The sequence below is a fragment of the Prinia subflava genome, chromosome Z (assembly GCF_021018805.1).
Source record: "Prinia subflava isolate CZ2003 ecotype Zambia chromosome Z, Cam_Psub_1.2, whole genome shotgun sequence".
In the NCBI taxonomy this organism is placed as follows: domain Eukaryota; kingdom Metazoa; phylum Chordata; class Aves; order Passeriformes; family Cisticolidae; genus Prinia; species Prinia subflava.
In genome coordinates, this window is record NC_086283.1 from 92552957 (window position 1) to 92574715 (window position 21759).

General features: G+C 35.2%; 1 protein-coding gene across 1 annotated transcript in view; it reads right to left on the minus strand.

The window, feature by feature from the left end:
• PDE4D (phosphodiesterase 4D) overlaps nt 1-21759 on the minus strand; it is a 535741-nt gene that overhangs the window by 428424 nt on the left and 85558 nt on the right. The window contains exon 2 of the mRNA XM_063421935.1: nt 18800-18920. Within this exon, the coding sequence (XP_063278005.1) occupies nt 18800-18841 (42 nt within the window). The 5' untranslated portion in view covers nt 18842-18920. The remainder of the gene's footprint in view (nt 1-18799; nt 18921-21759) is intronic.

Here is a 21759-nt window from a genome sequence, read left to right on the forward strand (position 1 = left end):
ATACAAATCCCAGTAATCATGTATTAGATTTTCAAAAGTAAATCACCAAATTTCACTAAAAGCAAGAGTGAATAGCCTAAAAGCCAGAGGATGTGCATTTTTATCTCTTTCATAAACTAAATTCTTATTTTAAATTTATTAGATTAAGAATATTATTTTTTTCAGAATGAAGATACAAGATCACATTATTTTCCTAGTTTCAAGACACTTCCTCACCTAAGACTTGATTGTATTTGAACAGCTGCATTATACAAACGCAAACATATTTGGCTGCTGCATTTTTCTCCACATCTACAACCTGAATGTGCAGACTTTGCTAGTAAACCAAATGTTCAAGTAGGAAAAAAAAAAAAAAAAAAAAAAAAAAAAATTCTGATGCTGTCTTATTATCACTTATTTTCCTCTTCCTCCTGTCTTGATACACTTATTTTCCTCTTCTTTCCTCCATTCCCAGTAGCTTCTCAGTCACTTGAAAATAAAGGCCCAAGTGGAAAGAACATAAGTTTAAGGAAGTGGATAGGAAAGACAGGTTAACACAGATGTCAGGATCAAGTTGTTGGTATTCGTTGTCCGAATGATTAAATGGAACTTCAGTCTAGAAGCGAGGTTCTTTACCTATTTAACAGAGGAAGGAGCGCACTCCCATTTTAGAAATTCTGAATTGCCCTGGAAGTCTCCTAATCAGAGGAAAGCACAGTTCCCAGTCTGGGACCTGAGCAGAGTACACCTGGTATGATTGACAATGAACCTCTTCATATCCCAAAAGTGACAGTGTTCCGAGAAATTCTTTTTGGACACCTGAAAGTTCTTGTTATCTGGAAGCCACAAGAAAAATTCTATCATTTAGAAAATCTACTTCACCAGAAGGTGTAGCTAGCTTGTCGGGCTGGCAAATGGAACTTTATTAAGAAGCCTATCAGCTTCATGTTCTATATACCTGGAAGGCCTAACTGTCATCCACTAACCACAACCTATAAAATGTTCCTTCTTTTATCTTGCTGCTAAAAATTCTATTAATCTGATTCTGCCACTGAATTAAGCCTTCCACTACCACTGCAGCCACATAATGCCTCTTATGAAATAATCAATATTATTTGTTCCAACTCACCTAGTTAGAAGTCTGCTTTGAAATCTCACTTTCCTGATATCTTATAACTGAATATCTAAATTTCTTTATAGCAATTACTTTTATTTTAATTTTGGTACTGATATTCCCTTCAGTTTAAGCAAGATCTTCTTTCTTCCTGGCTCCCAGACTTTATTTATCCATTTCTATCCCTGCTAATGTCTTCACAAAGAGAATTCAGTGGCATGACATCATGTTACTAGTCCACATCATATTTCTCCCAATACGAACAAACCTTTAACTAACTCAAGTAATGAGAAATGTATAATTTATTCAGTTGGATTGTTTCCCATTATACAATACAACAGTATTCATTTCAGTAGTAGAAAGAGCTTGACTCATGTATTCTAGAATCCCATTTTATTTTTCACAGCAGCCTCATGTTGTTAACATTTAGTCAATCTGTACTCTGCTAAGAGACTGAGGTCTGTCTTTTCTTCTGTACTTTGAAGTTAGTAAGCCTTCAACTTATAGCAGAATATTTGTAATTATATCCCCTATGTGCATGACTTTTTTTTCAAGTTATTACATTTCTTTATATTTCAGCTAGACCAATAACCCAGTAACATCTTAACAGTAAATAGTCACAAACTTCCATTTATAGATGATGCCTCATGACTTAAAATAAATCAAGTTGACCAAAACACAAAGGAAATCTTTGTGTAACCTCCCAATAAAATTGTAGATATCACTTCAATAAAACCTGCTGCCTGCCCTTTAGACAATTCTTTGTCCAGCCTTCGGTTCCTATTGTGCCCTCTAAGCTAACTAATCAATACATTTGGGATGTTATATCAAATGTTCCAATAAAGTATGACTAAATTAAAGTTGTTGCATTTTCTTATCTAGAAAATAACATATAAATATAAAAAAGTAAAATAATTATCTTAAAATATCCTATTGCAAAACAGTGATGCATTTTAAAATTATTCCGGTTTAAACTCATACATTTTTAATTATACTTTAAAGCATGCTCTCTGAACTTTTGGACACCATAGTGACCCCACCCTAAATGACAGTAAGCAAGTAATAAAATTTTTAAAGCCATAATTCATAAGGGAAAAAACATTTCAGGAACAGCTGACAAAAATATCTCTTTCTAAAAAAGAAAAATACATTCATTTTGGGCGAAACTATTTCTCAGATATGACAAAAAGGAAGAACATGATAAGAAATTAGAGATATTATTCTGCATTTTTATACACTTCAAACTATCTTAAATTATTCTGTAGAGACTTTTCACTGCTTTTTGTATGGGTTCCAGTACATCACAACACTCTTTGCATGCTACTACTACGTATTTGCCTATTTGAACATGTTTGTATGCATAGTTAACTTGTAAATAGCTAGGTTTATCTCAGTGCTAGGGACTCATAGTTATCTAGCTGCTTAGGAATTTTACTTCAAGTCAGTAATGGATACCTTTAACACAAATTCAATTTAGACATTGCTTTATAGGAAGTTTTATGTTATCTGTATAATTTGATAATGGTACATTTCTAGAAAAATAAATTTCTTCTCCGATATGGATAAATTGTGTTTGAAATACAATTTGCTTTCAAGTTACAATATAAATTTACACATATATATATATGTGTAATATAAATCACACATATTTAGTTTCCATTTTTATCACACACAGGTGTTCCAAATGTTTTGTAAGCTCTTGATATTGTTTTAGAGAAGGCAGTCTAAGAGAACCAGTTATATTACCACACAAATTTCAAGCAGTCAGGTTTTAAACAGTGTCTTATATTTCAGGTAGATAGAAAGGTCACGGCTCTCTGACAGCTGTCAGGGAGATATTTAATTAAATTCCACTGGCCAGTCTGAGCCTTATACTGAGTTAGAGATTAATACACAATTTTAATTGGAGAATGGCCAGTTCTTCTTTTGATTGAAAGGTACTCCAGTGGACTTTTAAATTCAAAACGTGACCACATTAATAGATTTCCTAGAGAAGACTTCTTTAGACCTTTATAGAGTCACATTCATGAGAAGACAGAGTAAGACTCAAGAGTTAACCACGGCATATATATTAAATTATACTGTTTCACAGTAGTATTTGTTTAACAAAATTACAACAGCTAAATTATATAATCAACTGCAATACATGCAGTGCACACAGCAGGCTTAAATCCATGCTGTTTGATGCATGATTTAACATCAGTGAACAAAATGTCAGAATCAAACTACAAATTTAAATACTGTCTTTAGTAACCTTTTTCAAACTGCAAGAGGTTTAAGAGTTACAGACTGTCTCTTTCTTGCACAAGCAATAACATCCTCATACTTTTCACAGCAGTGAAAGGAGAGAGATTAATAGTTCCATCTACTCAGTTGAGCATAGGGTACACAAAAATCTAACTGTTGCTACAGTTTCTCAGACCACTATAAGTGTACCACTCTACTGATGAATAGTATTTGCTATCACTTCCAAACTCCACATTAACTTCATAACAAAATAAAGGTAAATATCAGTAGCTTTCATCTGCAAGACAGCTGAAATGCCCTCCTGTGTCAACATTAGGCCTTGATTGTTTTCAGACTGCATTACCTGTCACGTTTAATAACAGCTGGTCAAGCAGGAAAAGCTGCAACATGCTCAATTTAGCCCTGTCATATCAGCAGTTTATCCTAAGGTCTGAGCAAGTGTAGGACACAAGGGAGGACTGATCCAAAACCAAATTTCCAAATGGCTTCCACAAAAGGTTCCTTTCTGCAGATGTTAAAAACTGAAAAATGGAAAACTTGCTCTTAAGAGGACAGAATTAGGGCCATAACATTGCTACAATCATCCTATATTCTTCCTCTGATTAAAAATTAAAAAATAAAAAGAAACATGAGTTATGGCATCATAACCACTGATTTTGCATATTTTTAAACTTGATATCCCTTAGTTTCCAAGCAGTAAAAACATTTTACTCTAAGTATCTTCAACAAAACTCCCATAAGTTATGTCCTTAAAAAAAAAAAAAAAATATATATATATTTATTTTATTTGTTTTCCTCTGGAATAACCAGCGTAAAAATGGTGTTATGATGCTAAAATATAAGACCTCATCTGTACTGTGGAATCACTTCAAATCCTAGACTTTTCCCTTTCCCAGTTTCCATACTTCTTTATGCCATCAGTCTTACTGGTCATACACAGATCTTTGAACACAGAAGTGTTATATTTTAAAAATATAAGCTTCAACAGCATAAAGAAAAGATTGTAACTGTGGGCATGCGTGCAGAGGTTTCTGCTGTTGAGCAGCAATAAAATCCACACTGCTTGTGTCTACTTCTAAAGTTTTCTGCAGCTCGCTTAAAACACAGATTTACTGCTGGAGCTCTGAGTCTCCCAGAGCATGGGCGATCACACATACAGTGCTGTACAGACTGGAAAAGTGGATGTAACTCAACATGTTGGCTGGAAAATTTCCTAAGAATGTTGTTTTCACCTGAGAATCTGGCAATTAACAGCTAACATTCAATTCCTCACAGATAATAAATAAATGTGCTTACAAATATAATCTATTTTACACCCATTGTAGAGCCGTTTCATATGATAACATTACAAATTCATTTTTTATAGGCATTCACTATTTTCAAAAAATTATAAAAAATCCCTGTGTACTGTGGGGAGAGGAGGAGGAGGAAGAAAAAGTGGAGGAGGTTGATGGTTTACCATTTGGATAGGGGTGAGAGAAAAAAATGTACAAAATCTGGACGAATTTTGTAGTGCCATATTGCAGAGCTCAAGGTAGACAAATTTCTTATCTCTGTCCAGACAAGCACTCCATATACTGATAAAATTTTCACCTGTTCTGAAACTGGCACTGTACAAACTCAGTCACATAACTAAAAATATTGTTCTTTCACAAAATTTAAGACTTCTCTAGCAGTAGTATACATGCTTAAAAAAAAAAACTTCTTAGAAAATCTTATGTATCTATTTATGTATCCCTAAAAATGTCGAGGCATACTTCTCTAAAAAAATTACACAGCAAGAGAATCATGCCACATTTTTACTTCAGGAGAGAAATAAGATAAAATAGCCATAACTCCAGAAGTTCTGAGCTTGTAAAGGATTTTTTAAATATTATATATATAATATTAATATATAAATATATATTATATTATTATATATTCTTTTTCATATATTTAGACTATTTGTTTCATATTTATGTTCCAGTAAGAAATCCCTACTTTTAAACATTTTTTCCCACTCTTCTGCCTATCAAATGCTATACTATGTCATGTATCTTAACTTTTCTGGCTTCACTGAAGACACAGGTTCCTAGATTCTGTACTTTGAAAAACTTGCACACTTCAGTGCTTCACAAATAGAGAGAAAAGATTAGAAAGACAGTTTCTTGTTTGAGTCTTTCCATGCTCCTGTTTACTAATGCAGCCAACAAATTAAAGTCTTTCCTACACAATTATCCTGTTGGGCAGTCCTGTAACCTCTGAGCACCAACCAAAGAACAGGTGCCTTCAAATACATCTGCTACTGCTACTGTGATGTCCATAATTTCAGTTTATCCTCTAAAGAAAGCATGCTTTACAGTTCCTTGTTGATGTTATTAATTAACTTTACCACCTATAAAATAGATTCTTACATTAGAAATATATTTTAATAATGCTGGATATCTGTGATAGACTGCTGTAAGGGAAGATATCATTTTGATGAGATTTGTGTAAGCAGGTTTTGTTACACATAATTCTAACACCCCAACTTTTCACCTTCATGCCAACAAAGGTAAATTGAGCAATTTTTGCCCTTGATAATTTCTCCTCTGAAAACACCTCTGTAACACGAGTGGTTATTTCAAAGCTCCAGAAGGAGCCACTCAGAGCAGGGGCCCACGTGCTATCACGGACAGTAAAAGGCAGAATAGAGTGCTAATGTTTGATGCAGTTGCTGGTATCTTTGAAAAACGCAGTCTGAAGTATACACCACTGTATTGGAAATAAGAGTATCTTAGGAAATTGTTGTTCACTATTGGATAATTCAAGAGTTGCTACACTGCTATACCAGTACTCTTTTATTTTCCTTGGTTCTTGTTCCTGTAAGTAAGGAGAGAATATTGAACACTGAAACAACCACAGTAGCTTCTGTAGCTTTTATTTCTCTAGGTTCTCCAGACTGAAAAAGATCCAAAGACTGCAATGTAAATTCTCCATGTAAAGGAACAGTATTGGTTTTGGTTCATCAATTGTCCTCAAACTAGCTCATGTAAAACTCCACCTGCAGTGCTGCATCCAGCTCTGGGGTCCCCAGCACAGGAAGGTCACCAGCCTGCTGAAGAGAGTCTAGACGAGCAATACCAAGATGATCAAGGGGTGGAGCACCTCCATACAAGGTGTATGAGAGAATTGGGATTGTTCAGACTGGAAAAGAGAAAGCTTTGGAGCAACTTTAATGCAGCCTTACAGTACCAGAGCCTAGAAGGAAGATGGAGAGACATTTTTTACAAAGGCATTGACATGACAAGGGGGGATGATAAGAAGGGGGTAGATTTCAAGTAAATTTAGAGTAGATGTTAGAACGAAATTTGTTATTATGAGGCTGATGAGGCACTAGAACACAGCACCTAGAGAAGCTGTGGATGCCCCATCCACAGATCAAGGCCAGGCTGGATGGGGTTTTGAGCCCTGGTCTAGTGGCAGGTGTTCTGGCTTATGGCAGGAGACTGGAAGTAGAAGATACTTAAGGTCCTTTCCAACCCAAACAATTCTATGAAAATATTGTCAGTGTGTCATTAACAAATCTGTTATCCCCAGCTGAGAAGATAGTTTTACTTATGTCTCTGGTCTCAAATCTCCATTTAAAAATTTAACTTCCACCAACATTATCCCTTTCTTTTTGCCTCAGAGATGAGGCTGCTAGGGGAAAATACAATGTGTGCACAGCATTTATACATGGTTGTCTGTTCTGTATCTTCTTTTAGTGACTGAATGTTGTCCCACCACTCATTCTTTAACAGACACTGCTCTTGACTTAAAGCCAGTATGCAGGATCTCCTTATAGGTAAAGCATAATGAAAAAGCTAAGAAACCAAAGCTAAGTGTGAAAGGGACACCATCCTTATATCCTAAGGTAACACATATCATAAGGTACCTTACCAGACCCATGGTAAAACTAATAAATTGATTTTCAACATATTTTAAATTGCACTCTACCAAGCTCTGAGGATTCTTTTGCAAAGCTTCAAGGAATATTGCTAAGCAAATACATGTTTTTCTTGAGGGAATAGTTTTTGTTCCAGAGGAAAGAATATTGTTCAGCTCTGTGAAAGCAGTACTTTGATATGCTTAACCATAGGATACTTAACTGCACTATGGTTTTTCTTGTATTTTCCTTAGTGATGCAGTGACACATGAATTCCATCATATTAATTCTTTCAGTTTATGCACCACAGCTAGTTTGCAATATTTTGATAGACGGAATAATATTCTCTCCCAAATTCACTACTCTTATGCTGGTTTCTCCATTATACCTCTATTCATTGATTCAACCCTAGAACAATACAGTGGAATTATATATTTTTTTAAGTTACTTTGCATTTGTCATTTAGAAGGATTATTTATGGAGAAACATGGCCAGAAGAGACGTTAAAGTTTAAAATGGAATCACAAAGAGAAACTAGAAGAGTAGAAGGAATTGTTATGCATTGAGCAACAGAAAAAGAACATATGATTAAGTAAAGGAAAAAACGAACAGAGACCTAGTAACACTGTGAACACTGGAGGGAAGAAGGGGAAGGCATGATTAGGGTATAAACATCCAATATATTTATTTCTTAATTTGCATCTCATTTTATCTTGATTACTCTGGTGAGTCATGAAGTCCATTGGGCAGCAACTCAACAACTTACGGCACTATGGTCAGCACAAGCTAATTAATTAGTATATCTTTAATTCTAATTAGACATTTTTAGAGGAAAAGAAAGTCAATTTTTGTGGAGGCCTGTGGGTCCAGTAGGGGACTTCCTGGGGCTATGCCTGGGAAGAACATCCCCTAGACCTTAACCTCTCCTATGGACCGTCTGTTTTATTGACAGGTCATCAGTCAACCCCACTGCCACACGCCCCTGTTGGCCCGTTGGCCATCACACCCCTGATTGACCTCATATGGTCAGGTTTCCAGCAGTTTCCCTGCTCTTTGTAATCCCATTGGCTTGTACCCCTGTCCATTTACCTTTGTGTCTTCCTATTGGTCAGTGTACTTCTTTTTCCCAATCACCTCTTGGTGATTGGCTGTTCCTCTTGGCTCCGCCCCCTTGTGCCCCTATATAAGCTCAGGCCCTCTAACTACCTGTGTCTTTGCCTCTGGATCCCTTCTGTGTGTGGCTGCAGTAAACCCTACTGGAATTCTACACCAAGGCCCTTCCCATCCTCCGTTGTCACCAAATTAGCTCTGGTGTGTGTGAGTGTGTGATTGCTGTGTGTCTGCCCACACGCCTTCCTCTGGGAGACGCTTTTGGGAGGTTGCAGCGAGGCACCACTGGCTAGCACTGCAACAAATTTTTCTTTCTCGTTTCTATATGCAGACAATTTTCTTCAAATGTAAAATCCTATAGTTGAAGTAAGGAAGTGAGGGTTTGAGGCATATCCAGCCACAAGTGAATACCCAGCTTGCAATTGAAATCAAAAACAAAACACGGCTTTCCCAAGGAATTATGCAAGCCACACTCTATTCACTGTGCAGCACACAAGACTGATTATATTGCTGTGACAATATATAAGATTTAGATATTCCAATCTCTGCCTCTGCTGCTGCTACTAACTCACATAGGAACATAGTGTTGTGGATTACTTAATGTAAAAAAAAAAAAAACCAGGAAGTAAAGAAATAATAAGGTACAGTCTCATTAGGAAATCAGAAAAAAAGCAGGAATTTCCTTTCTCCAAAATGAATTCTGTGAAGACTGTAGGCAACTCTCAAGAATTCCCCATAATTAGCTGTTGGAAAGCAAGTTGCAAGACAACAGTGTTTAACTAAACTTGGGACAAGTTTCAGACAAAGTTATTGAAATAAATTACAGAATTTTAATTGTTTTAATTTCTGTTCATCCGCAGAGGACTCTCAAACTGCTGACTAGTAGTTGAGTAGATCACATCTGTTGTCTGTTATTTTAACTACTTTAATTAAATCTTTGTACTGAAGTGCAGATGAAGAGGAAGACACAATCATGAAAATAGCAGATGCTTGTAAAATAACAGCAGTTCTGATCAGATTTCTGATGCATTTCTGATTAAGAAAGTATAAATGGTTAACTGGGACTGCTTCACGACACACAGTACTGTGCAACCAAAGAAGCCAGAGAGTAGTTTGGAAAACATGAAGCATTTTCAATAGAGATATTTATGGCTTCTATAATGAGGCTCGAAAGTTTTTAAAGTGTTCCAATTTTTTTTTTTTAATCTGCTAGTATTGTGTTTACCAGTCCAGGTAGTAACATAGCAGTTTTTATTTGATCAAGATAAAGTACAAAGAGACTATAAAAGACTGCTATTTTTATATATTTTTATGAACTGAGATTTTTCACTCTGAGGTGACCAAAAAGGCACAGGATGGAGAAGAGCTATAAGAGTAATTAAATGGATAAGTGACAAGTATCCTTTTTGTCTCACCTTTATATAAGTTTACTTTTTCTAAGATGCAAGTGAGGATGCAAGAAAGAAAAAAAATGTTAGATAACATACTGAGAGAGATGCCAGAACAGCCTGCAAAGCAACATGGATGAAGGTCTGGGTACAGCTGTAAAACCACGCTGCTTTTGTGATCATGTATCTCCTCTCACAGGTTTTATATTAGAAAACCTTTTCCAAAACCTCGTTCAAAAATATTACTTTTCAATGCTGTATCTAATTTTATTTTTCAATGTAGTTTCTCATTTTTCTTTTTTAAAACAACCCCTTCCTGTAAAAAGAAGCTGCTGTTTCAAAAGAGGAACAGAGAAATTCTAATTTTCTCTCTCAAGAGAGGATCATTAAGTAGGAATATTTGCACTGAGGCAATTGTTTTATTTTGATAAGAGCATAGCAAAACCGTTGAGACTTGATTTTTTAATCTCTGAATTGTGACACTAAGCTGATTTCTAATGAAGAGAATAATAAGTGAAAATTATTTCTAGAGGAATTTTCAAAGGCATCAAGAAAAAGTCTAGCAGCTTATCTCTGAAGCAAAGACAACAAAAACAAGGCCAAAGTAGATACTTGTAGAGATATAATAATTTAATCTGAGTTTTCCTTCACTGTTTGTCTGAATTTCCCTTCCCATCCAAATTCAGTCATTCTTATTGTATTATTGAGAGACTGTTCTTACTAAGCAAAATCTAGGTCTTGACATGTGTCATGTAATGCAGATTTTGATTCCTGCTAAAATATCAGTGATATGCATTGTTCTGCTCCAGAAAGAGATGGAAGTTTGCTATTAATTGTCACTATTAATGAAGAACACTCAGAGAAAAGGATGTAGATAAGAGTGTCATAGCCTTTGTCTAGGTTTCAAATTACATAGAAAACTGTAGTTCATTTACCTAATGGAGGAATTGGACATTATTGCCTTTAAGTGTTTTCAAAAGTTCACTTATGTTTTGAAATCAATTTTCTCAAGGCATTGTAATTTAAAATGTATAAGAAGCATAATGTGTATTAAAAATATCCCCCTTCTCACACAAAATTGGATGATTTTTTTCAATCTTTTAACCAAAAATATTATGCTAATTCATTTTTTAAAATCATCTTGCAATCAGTTATAGTTTGTACTTATTTAAAGACCATGCAAATTACCTGTGTTTCTTTGATACTAAGTTGTTTCTTTGATATTGCTGCACTAGCTTTTTAAGATGACCCTTAATTTTTTATTATTACATTTTACAGCAAAATTTCCAGATGAGGTGTTGCAATGTCCTAATCTGTAATCTCTGGTAAAAGAGCTAACAGAATTTGGCTTAATTTGCACATTGTAACAGACTAATTATTTTGGACATTGCACCATAGCCTTCATTGTTTTCTGGATCTTAAATAGGAAAGGAAGATGGGTGGTAAGATCCTAACAGAGACCCAGAAAATGTTTCAAAAAAGCAAGAAAAAAACATGAAAAAGATAAGCATGTGTCAAAAACATAAATGAATGCTAACGTCTAGGAACCCAAAGCAAGAGAAAAGCCTGGAAGTTATACCAAAGAATTCCTTGTGTTCAGGAGGGCCACAAATCATGATGAAAATCTTTCAGATTCAAAGGTTTCCCTTCTTTTATATACTTATAAAGAAAAGATGAAGTAATAACTAATTAGGTATCTAGGCAAGTTATCCTGACTTTAAAAAAAAGGCAGGGGTGAGGGAGAGGGAATGAGAACAGAAGCACAGTAGCAGAATAAAAAATAAATCCGAAAAATCAAAATCAAATCATTTTCTAGAACACATGATCTGAGATATGAGATATGAGTAACTTGCCCTAGAGCAAGTTTGAGCCTCCTTTATTTTTCCAGCTTAGAACTGACAGAGCAGAGGCAGTAAATCATAGCCTTTTGGAGGTTTCAAAATACAAAATACAAAAATACATCTTTGTTAGGACTGCCTCAAAGTGTGGGACAATACTTATTGGTTCTATGAAGAGACAAAGAGAGGAGTCGGGAAATTTCTACTTATTTTTCATATTTAAATGTAAAAATTGTAAATAGCAGAAATTGAATATGGAAGGACAAACTGCAAATTTTTTTTCCTTTTACCCATCTCTTTACAGAGACATGAAACAAGTACCTAATAGGCATCATCTGGTCTTTTGGGAACATTGTTTAAGATCTATCCCCAAATATTCAGCTGCTGACCAAAAAGTTTAATCAAAAATCTGGAAACAGGTTTTTCTCCACTTTAAAAATCAAGATATTTACATGAATCCAGTTCCAGTTCTGAAGAAAGCACTTTATGGGGACTTTTGCTGCGCAGACTTGGCTAGAGATAGTGCTGCTTGTCTCTTTCTGTTAACTGTGTCCTCAAACTGTATTGATCATAGAATCAAAGGATTCAATGAAAAGCAGAAATTCCCCAGATCTTCAACATAGTCTTTGTTAGCTGAGTTTTAGGTACAAATTATAATCAAGTTTGAAAAGGAGAGAGAAAGAAAAGAAAACCTCAAGCCACCAGATGCATCTGCTAAGGGGCTACAGATTTTGCAGCTTCACTGTCCATAGGCAGTTTATAGTGTTCCTACTGAGGTCCTATGTAAGGTAACAGACTTCAAGGTCAGTGAGAGAAGCCTCATATTTCACTGAAAAGGAAGTTTGATATTAACTTTTCAGAACTGGATTTGATTTTTTTGGAACTTTTATTCATTTAAGGAAATCTAATCATGTTCTTTCTTCATTAAGGGCTTCCTAATGGACATATGCTTTCTGCCTTTCTAGGCTCGATATATATGTCTATTCATATGTACATACATGTATGCATATATGTCTCTACACATAAAAGATAAGATATACTGCTGTCACAAGGGAAAAAATGTACAACATGAAGGAAAAAAATCTCATTTTTTTATGTATAATCACAGCAGTTTCTGAAGCCATTGCTAAAGAAATTAAATAGAAATTGCAAAACTTCAATAGCAAGGCCACCATCTAAGGGTTGAAGGGCAGTGTTAATTCTGGAATATACTGCTCTTTTCAACCTACTCAAGTTTTAATACTACTCAGCTCTTCATTGTTTTTAATTGCTCATGACTTCTGTTGCTGTCAGTGGCCAAATCTGTTTTTTCATAACAACTAGTCTAAAGGCATTTCCAGTTTCAACAAAAAACATCTAGAAAATTATTCTGCCATTACCACAGTATTTGTTCCTCTGAAAACATCATCCATGTGACTCCTACTTACCACTCTTTAGAATTCGACATCTATCATACTTTCAAAGTCCTGAAATTTTATCTTTCTATTGAAAATATTTAATATTTATATTATAAATATCTCAAGGGCCTTGTCATGCAGGAGAACCTGAACATGCAATATCCATTGCACTCTGACAGATGCCTAGATATTGACAATAACTACCTGCAATTTAAAATGACAAGTGAAAGACAAATAAGAACAGAATTTACATTTAAAAAGTAATTACACAATATGGCATTTCCCTCCATATGTAGTGTGCATGTGCATCATTTACATGCTCATTCTTGTGTATCCCTTACACTGTCGCATCAGTCAGTCTTCTCCTAGGCACCATTTCAAAATTTAGTCTGAGAGAGGAAATCAAAAGATGCAGTGTTTGCAAACTGAAGAGCCAAAAAGACTATTTTCATATTTAAAGAGTGTCTAGAAACTCAGTCATGGATTAGTATATTGTAATTAAGTAAGTGGGAAGAAAAAGTAGGGAGATCATTAAATCTTTAATATCACTCTGTTTTAATTATATTATCCACCTCCTTCATGCCTTTCCTTTACTCCTCCCTGACCACCAGCTGCCTTCAGTGTGAAGTGCAGTGTATACAGTCCTGATCTTTATTGTCTTTTCCTCCTTATTTGGCTATTCCAGGACTCAGTAACCTACCCATATTTTCCTTTTCTAACCTTTTAACATCTATTTCATTTAAGTTTACACTCTTTAGGTTAAACATATTTTCTTATAGTAATAGAGCCAGATCTTCAGGAGTTTTCAATGTTATTTTCACCACTGTAGTAAATTATTCCAAAGGCAGGAGCAGTTTCCATCAAACAGTAAAAACAAAATGGTTGTATCCGGTGTTAGATTTGGGATAATTACTGTGAGTAAAGCACAGAAGTAGGTGTAATCCTGAAACAAACCGTTGACACTTCCCAGTCCTTCCCATGAAAAAGGGTCTGAACGATACACTGTGCCTCTTTGGGACAGCCTGAAATAAAGCACTGGGTGGAAAAATTGAGAGCACAAATGTATTACTGAGAAGGTATAACCTCCCAGCAGACAATCATTGTTGCAGATGGGCAGAACTGGGACAAGGGATGCCAATGACACATATGTGCAAGAACTCCAAAAAGTAGAGACCTAGGTGTAACTGAGGGGTTTGCTGGCATAGCTGAGCTATAAAGTTCTCTGTCAGACCCTCTGGAACCATCAAGAGATTTTTTTTCCTGTTGATGTAATTTGGATTAAATAAATATCATTGCCACAGAGATTATTTTTTAAATCTGCAGAACAGTGGATGACATTTGAGTTACAGATTACGATTTTTATGTCTGTTAGTACACGAGTGGGAGTCTTTTCATGTTCCAAGATGGTGCAGTTATGCCTCAAAATTCTAAGTACTGCCCAGGCCCCAGATAAGGAGGGTTTCTAAAAAAAGTCTATACCTTAATTAGGAATGTAGGCATGAGATGAACTTGGAGAAGAGTCAAGAGAAGAAAAGAGAGATTTATGACAAAAGCATGTCTATTAATCTGAGAAATATCAGAGTCAGAAAGAAGAAAAGTATGGAGAATAGAATGTGGGATCTGAACAGAACAGCACAGCTGGAAACATTAGTCAGAACTTCCATGTAGACTGTAGAGGGAAGACCAAAATTAAGAAATCCAGAATGACTGGGAGGAAATGAGCATGTGCAGTATCTTTAACAGGAATAAACTAGTGTGTTCCTGCCATAGTACCTTTCTTCTCTTTCCAAAAGATAATTCCACATGTAAAAGGATATTATCAAGTGCACACATGTGAATACAGTAAATTAACATAAAATAATAAATTTAATAGGGTTTAAATCCAGCTATTGTTTCTCAGACTGGACTCTCACAATAGGCATTAAGTACTAGCCCCTGTAGAATGAATGTTTGAAAAAAAACTATGAAAGCTGCTCCAGACATTGCTTACTTTCTCTTCAGAAATTCTCTGCACATAAGCTGCTGCTTTACATAAGGAGACATGCTCCCTAAAATGTCCAGTTTGCCAGTCAACTGGTGATATTAAGAGAGAAATAACAGCACTGTATGAATTTCAATTTGCCCTTTGGCAATATCCCACCTTTGCCTTTTCTTTGTCTTGTTTCATTTGCAAATGCTGTATCACAGATAGAGAGGTGGGGAAAGGCAAAGAATATGTAATGCAATTGCTTCCCATTAATTAAGAATGGTTAGTCCAAGCAATCTCCCTCCAAGTATCCTTCTATCAGATAACAAATGGACCTCACCATTGATGATGAGAGAAAAATCAATTTATTTGTAACTAATGCAATTTTATTATGAAAAATGCTTCTGGAACACTGCAAGATTGTCTGTTGACAAATTGCTTACTTAGAGTTATTGACCTAAAGCAAGAATTTCTGTCTGACGGAACTGCTCTGTTCCAGAAAAGGGACTGGAACTGAATTTGCAATTCCTTCACACTCTCAGTGGAGAACTACATCACTCTACTTTTTGGTATTGATTGTTTTACCCTATTGCTGACTAAATATTCTAGCTGGTGAGCAGAGGATTTGTCTGGGGTAGGTAGACAGGATGACATTCCCTCTCCCTGCAGGAGGAGTGGCAGACAAAAAGCCCTTGGCCCATGTCTTCTCTGAGATTTATAGTCTAAAGAGAAATTAACATAGAAATACAAGAAGTGTTTAACTTCTCTTTACTCCCCCCCCCCCCCCCTCCACGTCATAGGCAAAGGTTATGACATTCTAGCTCTAAGAACTTTGGATGAGAACAGGTCTGTGAGTCAGCTGTTTGCAAATAGCTCTCTGCCCTCCTTTGCACTTCTCTATGGGTGCCTGCTTTGCATTTGCATGATTTGTCACCACCACCACCTCCCCCCACTCACAATTTCTGCATGCAGCTAAACTCAGAATCTTTCCTGCAACCTGTCTTTGGAGAGCATTTTATTTTGAGGTCCACCATTTTTTGTCCGCAGTGGTCAAAACTTTCCTTTTAAAGTTTTGATCACAGAATGTCAGCCACTTTGTCTCCTATTAGTGATCTGTAGTTTATCCCAAAGCCATCATTGTTGAAAATATGCTTTTTATATTTATGAATTCAAAAGTCTTGCACTTCTAGGCTTTTACAGGTAATAATAAATTGAAAGGCAGACAAAATACCCTTAAAGTTCTAATTTTGCTTTCTGCCCCTGCTCCTTTTCGTTTGTTGTTGTTGAAGCTCTTGAAATGCCACAGTTTAAGCAGACCCAGTTGCTAAATATATCCTCTTTCTTGATTCATTTTCTTGCAATATAGCTACTTTCAGATTTCACAAGGATTGACTCACTTCTGACACAGTGTTCCAAGATAAAATCCCACACCGTGTGACAGTCAGCCTTCATTCTTGATACTAGCATGCCCATCACCTGAAAATACTCCTACTTCCTTTAGCTGATCAAATATGTTCCAACATAGTCCCACAGAAATCTAGTTATTACAATACTTTGTTGAAAAGTTATGTAATATAGATGGTGTACTATTTGTCAGTAAAGCTATGCCAGTTTCATTGAAGATGAGCTGGAAGTCTGATTTTGAAAGTATACCAATAAATATATTTCATCATGGTTTTTGATAAAGAAAATATTACATTCACATATGCAAAGCTGTAGAAATAGTATGTGGAAATACCTTGCCTTGCTTATGTGGTTATGAAAATAACATGAAGCCCTTCTGAAACACTAAAAATATCAAGTTCATTGTTTTTTTATAGTAAGTATTCAAGAAAAGATCTCATTCTATGGTTGATCAGTACTAACTAAAACTACTACTAACTTCCATTTTTACTAGAAGTAACTTCGTGGTGGGGAGGGGGTGGAAATGAAGGAGAAAAATAAATTACAGGGAGGGAGAGAGGGAAGGAGACAGGGAGAGACAAAGACTTTGCTGTCTTTTCAGAAGTACTAGATGGTAAGTCACAGAGTTATAAGCATTGGACCACCATTAGAATATTCTAAGTTGAAAGTGCTAGGAAAGGAGGAACAAGAAAGAAAGGAGGAAATTATTTAAGAGGAAAAGTTATAAAAGAAGTAAAGAGCTACATAAGGATACCTAAGGAAAAGTATTAGACAAATAGTACACATAGACTGAAAAGACACAGATGCTGACATTCTCACTGAATGCTGTGAGCAACACTGAAATAAAGAAATTACCATTATATAAACCTTTTTCACAAACACAGTTAAATACAATTCCATAGGCTACCAACAAAAGAATGAATAGAAATACTGTGCAAACCATCAGGGAGAGAGCAAAGGTCTAGCAGGATGAGACATATTGTGCCATTTGAGCATAGTTCAGGTAATGGAATTTAAAAATCTATTAGAAGAAGTACAGTTAATAAATATTAACCACATATTTTTAATTACAAGATTACTTGCAAATTATTTTAACAGTACTAAACATATAGTCAAAAAAGAATGGAAATTTTTAAATATTTTCTATCAGCAGTTTTTATTATGCTACACTGCTAAAGTTAGCTTCAGTTAGTTCATGATGCACAGTGAGTTCTATATTTGGTGAAAATTCCCAAATGTTCACACATATCTGCAGGTTCATCTTCTATATTAAGTAAATTATGTTCACTGACATCTGAAACCACTGAACCAACACCTTGATCCCCATGCTCCCTTAATGGATAAAAAGCTTTCTTGGCAGATATGTGACAACATCCCATTAAATAAAAATAAAAGTTATATTCCAGTCTTTCTTTTTAAGATTATTCGTTCAGTTAATGGCATTTTCACTTATTCACCAGTTGGTCTTTTCATGAAAGTACCTGGTCTGGCAGACCAGGGATGACTTTGACAATGAAAATTCAAATTGACAGGCATGTGGAACAATGGAAGATTTGATATGTGATATGAAATCTTCGGCTGTGCTCAAGAAGTTTAATGAGGCTTCTTGAAAATCACTTTTGTTCAACTAGTTCAAATAGCTTCACTATTCCCTTACAAGCAGTAGTCAAAAATTACTTATGTAACATAATACCACATAGCTTTAAAACAATTTCTCATAGATTATGTATTTTGTAATTTCAACATACAGTAGAAAATATTCTATGTACCCAGTTCAAAGAAAGAATAGTTGCAGGTGATTCTAATTGAGTTCACAGAGCAAGATATGCTGCTAGGATTACCACTAAAATAAGTTTATTTTGCAGGTTAAAAAATATCTTTCGTAGTCTGTAATGTCCAAACCTCTTTGTTTCAGAAGTACTCTTGGATACAGAGAGACATATATACATAGGACAAAACACATGACAAAGACCAAAAAATAAGCAAAATTCAGCCTTATCCAAATCTATGCTTATATAATTAGCTTATTTTCTCATTAATCTCCTGGAACATTTCACAGTCAATATTTTGTATCAAATCAAGTGCAGTCCCTGACATCAGTGCAGGGGTATACATTCACAACTGAGTACAATGTAGACATTACATACTCTTACATTTCAATGAATGCTCAAGAAAAACTAACTTCTAACAATTTTTTTAAACATGAACTGTGGAAACAAATATTTCAATAACAAAAGATACATGAAAAATGTCACTCAAACCATGCTACTATTCAGTAATCTTATATCTGGGTGTTGAAGACACACACATATGTATTTAGACTACAGATATAAAAACAGGGTACAAGTAACAATGGTTTTATCATTCCGTCTCAGAAAAGGGCATTTGAAAGGCTAATACAACACAGAACTAATGTTGAACAATATTAATATTAAATTAAAAAGCGTGAAAAAGAAAACCTTCTACTTACACTCTTGCTCTTCCCATGCAGACTACAGGTATTCTTATTCATGGTGATTAGTACTAAATCAGGAGTGTTTTGCAAATCAGAGGTGAGACTTTATCCCTCGATCATCCAAATAGCTTCTATACTGAAAGAAATTAATTTATATAATTAAAACTAAGGCCTTCCAATTTGTTTAACATTCAGGATAAGACACTTCATCAGTGTGTAAAAGCTGCACACATTCTAAGATCCACCAGAGCAAATGTTTCCTGTATCACTAGATCATTCAACACATAGTCACCCTGAACCATACAGCAAGCATATCTGTGAACAGATCATGCTTTCCAGTCAATAACAAATGCATATCAACTCAAAAAAACTGCAAAAGATTACAGGCTTCTGATTATGGGCTTTTTGCCACAATTATATTTAACTAGACATTGGCAGTATGGTTTGTATTAATGAAATAAGGCTTATTGGATAATTTTATCCAGTTTCTCAGTCTAGTGGCATCTTTTAACTTATATGCTATTCAGATCTCAACATATGCTAAAAATTCAGAGAAAGAAGGTCATCTAGAGTAATTTTCAAATCCAGGAGCCTAAGAATGCTTAAACCAGCAGTGGGATACTTTCATATAGTTGTCAGAATTTGACAAATTTGCCATTGTATTAAAACAATAACTAAGCAAAAACCCCTAGCAACTGATGATGGCATGCCATCACAGCTTTGAAAAGAAGCATTTGTCAGCCTCTGGCTATCTGCATTGCAATAATCACAGAAGAGTGGAATTAAAGGGAAATTCAGATGATCTGAGATCAGGCAGTTAAAAGATTTATATTCTCATTTGAGCCAGATACATCTCTGCACACATTTTTTTCCTTTGCTCAGCCGGCCAAAGAGGAGATAAAGTGTAATTTCTGACCAACAGAGATGCTACAGTAAAGTCTGCTAATATAACATCATTTATATCAGCAAAAATCAGTATCTGCAAGAGTATCCTCACAATATTTGATCAACAGACACAAAGGTAAATAAATCATTGTTCAGTCTATTCCAGCAATACACACAAGAGAGAGATACACTTAGCTAATTAAACTAGTTGATGCATTTGGCAAAATTCATAGAAGTTTAATAAAATACTTAGAACTATGTGTGAAATCAAGGTACAAGTTTATGGCTTTAACTGAAGAAAGCAGTACTTGCATATTAAATGGGGGTCTAATATTTCTTTTACATTTTATGAATTTCTGTCTCAAACACTTTCAAGTATGTTTCTATGTACAACCATAATACATCAGTCCATATCACAGCCAGAAAACAGGATAATAGAGCTCTTAAAGGAGAAAAATGCAAGTTATTCAGTAGTAGGCTGAAGTCTGGAGAGGTAACTTCTTGTTCTGAGTACATTTAATTGAAGAGACTGAAGAACATTCCCTAATTCCCATTTTTCTGTGGGTGCAGTACCTATATACTTACACAATTTCCACATAACACTGCAAGAAAAAAACTTCACTGAACTAGCCCAGAGGTACTTCCAGCAGCCAGACTGGTGCCATTTATTGGAACAGAGACATGAGTCATACAGACAGATGTCCGTCTTCCAGACCTTACAAGCTTTCCAAGTTTTCATTAAAGTATTATGGATTTTATTCCTGTTGAACATGAGATGTCCAAAATATTAGTCGAAGAAATAGTGCAAACAGAAGATATTAATTTTGGACTACAAGCAGAACAATACATATAAACTTTTATTTCATCACCTTAGTCATTAGACCTAAAGAATAACTTATATAAAAATCATAAGCACAACAAAGACTAACAAAAAAGCTATTGACTTCAAATTGAAGATTTTTCTGATATTGCTTATTTTCTAAACTATAGAGGACAATGAAAATTTAAATGCTTCTACCACGATGGTTCAATTTTGGTTTTTTCTGAGTAGGTGATTAAGAGATGACAAAATCAATATAAACAACTTGCCCTTATGATCTGTTTCTAGCTCTAGTTTTCACTACTCTTTCAAGATATTTTCAGGGTGCAAAGTTCCATTGAGTGAAGTGGCACATTCATACAGAGCAAAATATTATCACTTTGGGTTCTAAGAAGTTTAGGAAAAAAATACTAGAGAAATATCATAAGAGGAGGAATAAAAAGCAACAAAAAATTGTGACAGACTGCTTGAGCAGACTCCAGGGTAAATCAGGAGATTTATGTTCTTGTGACATCTGGGATTTTGTTGTTGTTGATTTGTTTGTATACATGTCTGTCTCTTTACTCAAAAACCATATTTTCTTTACAGAGAGTTATAGAACACTGCAAAATAGGAGCTGCTACACAGTTCTGTGGACTTATGCTCTTCCTTCTTGTTAGATAACCACCCACTGCTTTAATAGTATTTATTTTTTAAAAAAACTCCCTAAAATTTGCACAGGAACGCATTAAACTAGCTGGGAAATTCTTATGCCATTTTATCACACATAACCTTGAACAATCTGTCTTGTGTGCAACAACTGTCCATTCACCCTCTAATTGGAATTTAGCAACCAGAAACTAAGATGAAGACTTCCATCAGGAACTGGCACTCTGCATGCCTGTATCTTGTGTCTTCTCACTTGTACACGATGTTTAAGTTGGCTTATCTTAGGTATCTATCTAAAACCTGAGCAAAGGTGTTTCAATGCATCAGTGTAGAATGAAGTGATTTTGGGGAGCTGCTGGAAGCTGGCAAGATTGTGATTAGTAATACTACATCTGACTCTAGGGTCACCTGTGCCCACATTAGAGCTGTGTTTAACAAAATTCTACTCTAGACTTAAGAGTTTTCTCCTCCTTTCTGATTGACAACCATGAAAATGTTTTACTTAATCACTTGGAAATATCTATGATCTAGAAAGATTTTCAATGGTGATTTGGGTCGCCAATCACTGCCTAAAATCTTTCTATAAAAGTTGCGACAAAGATATGAGATAAAGCTTAGTAAT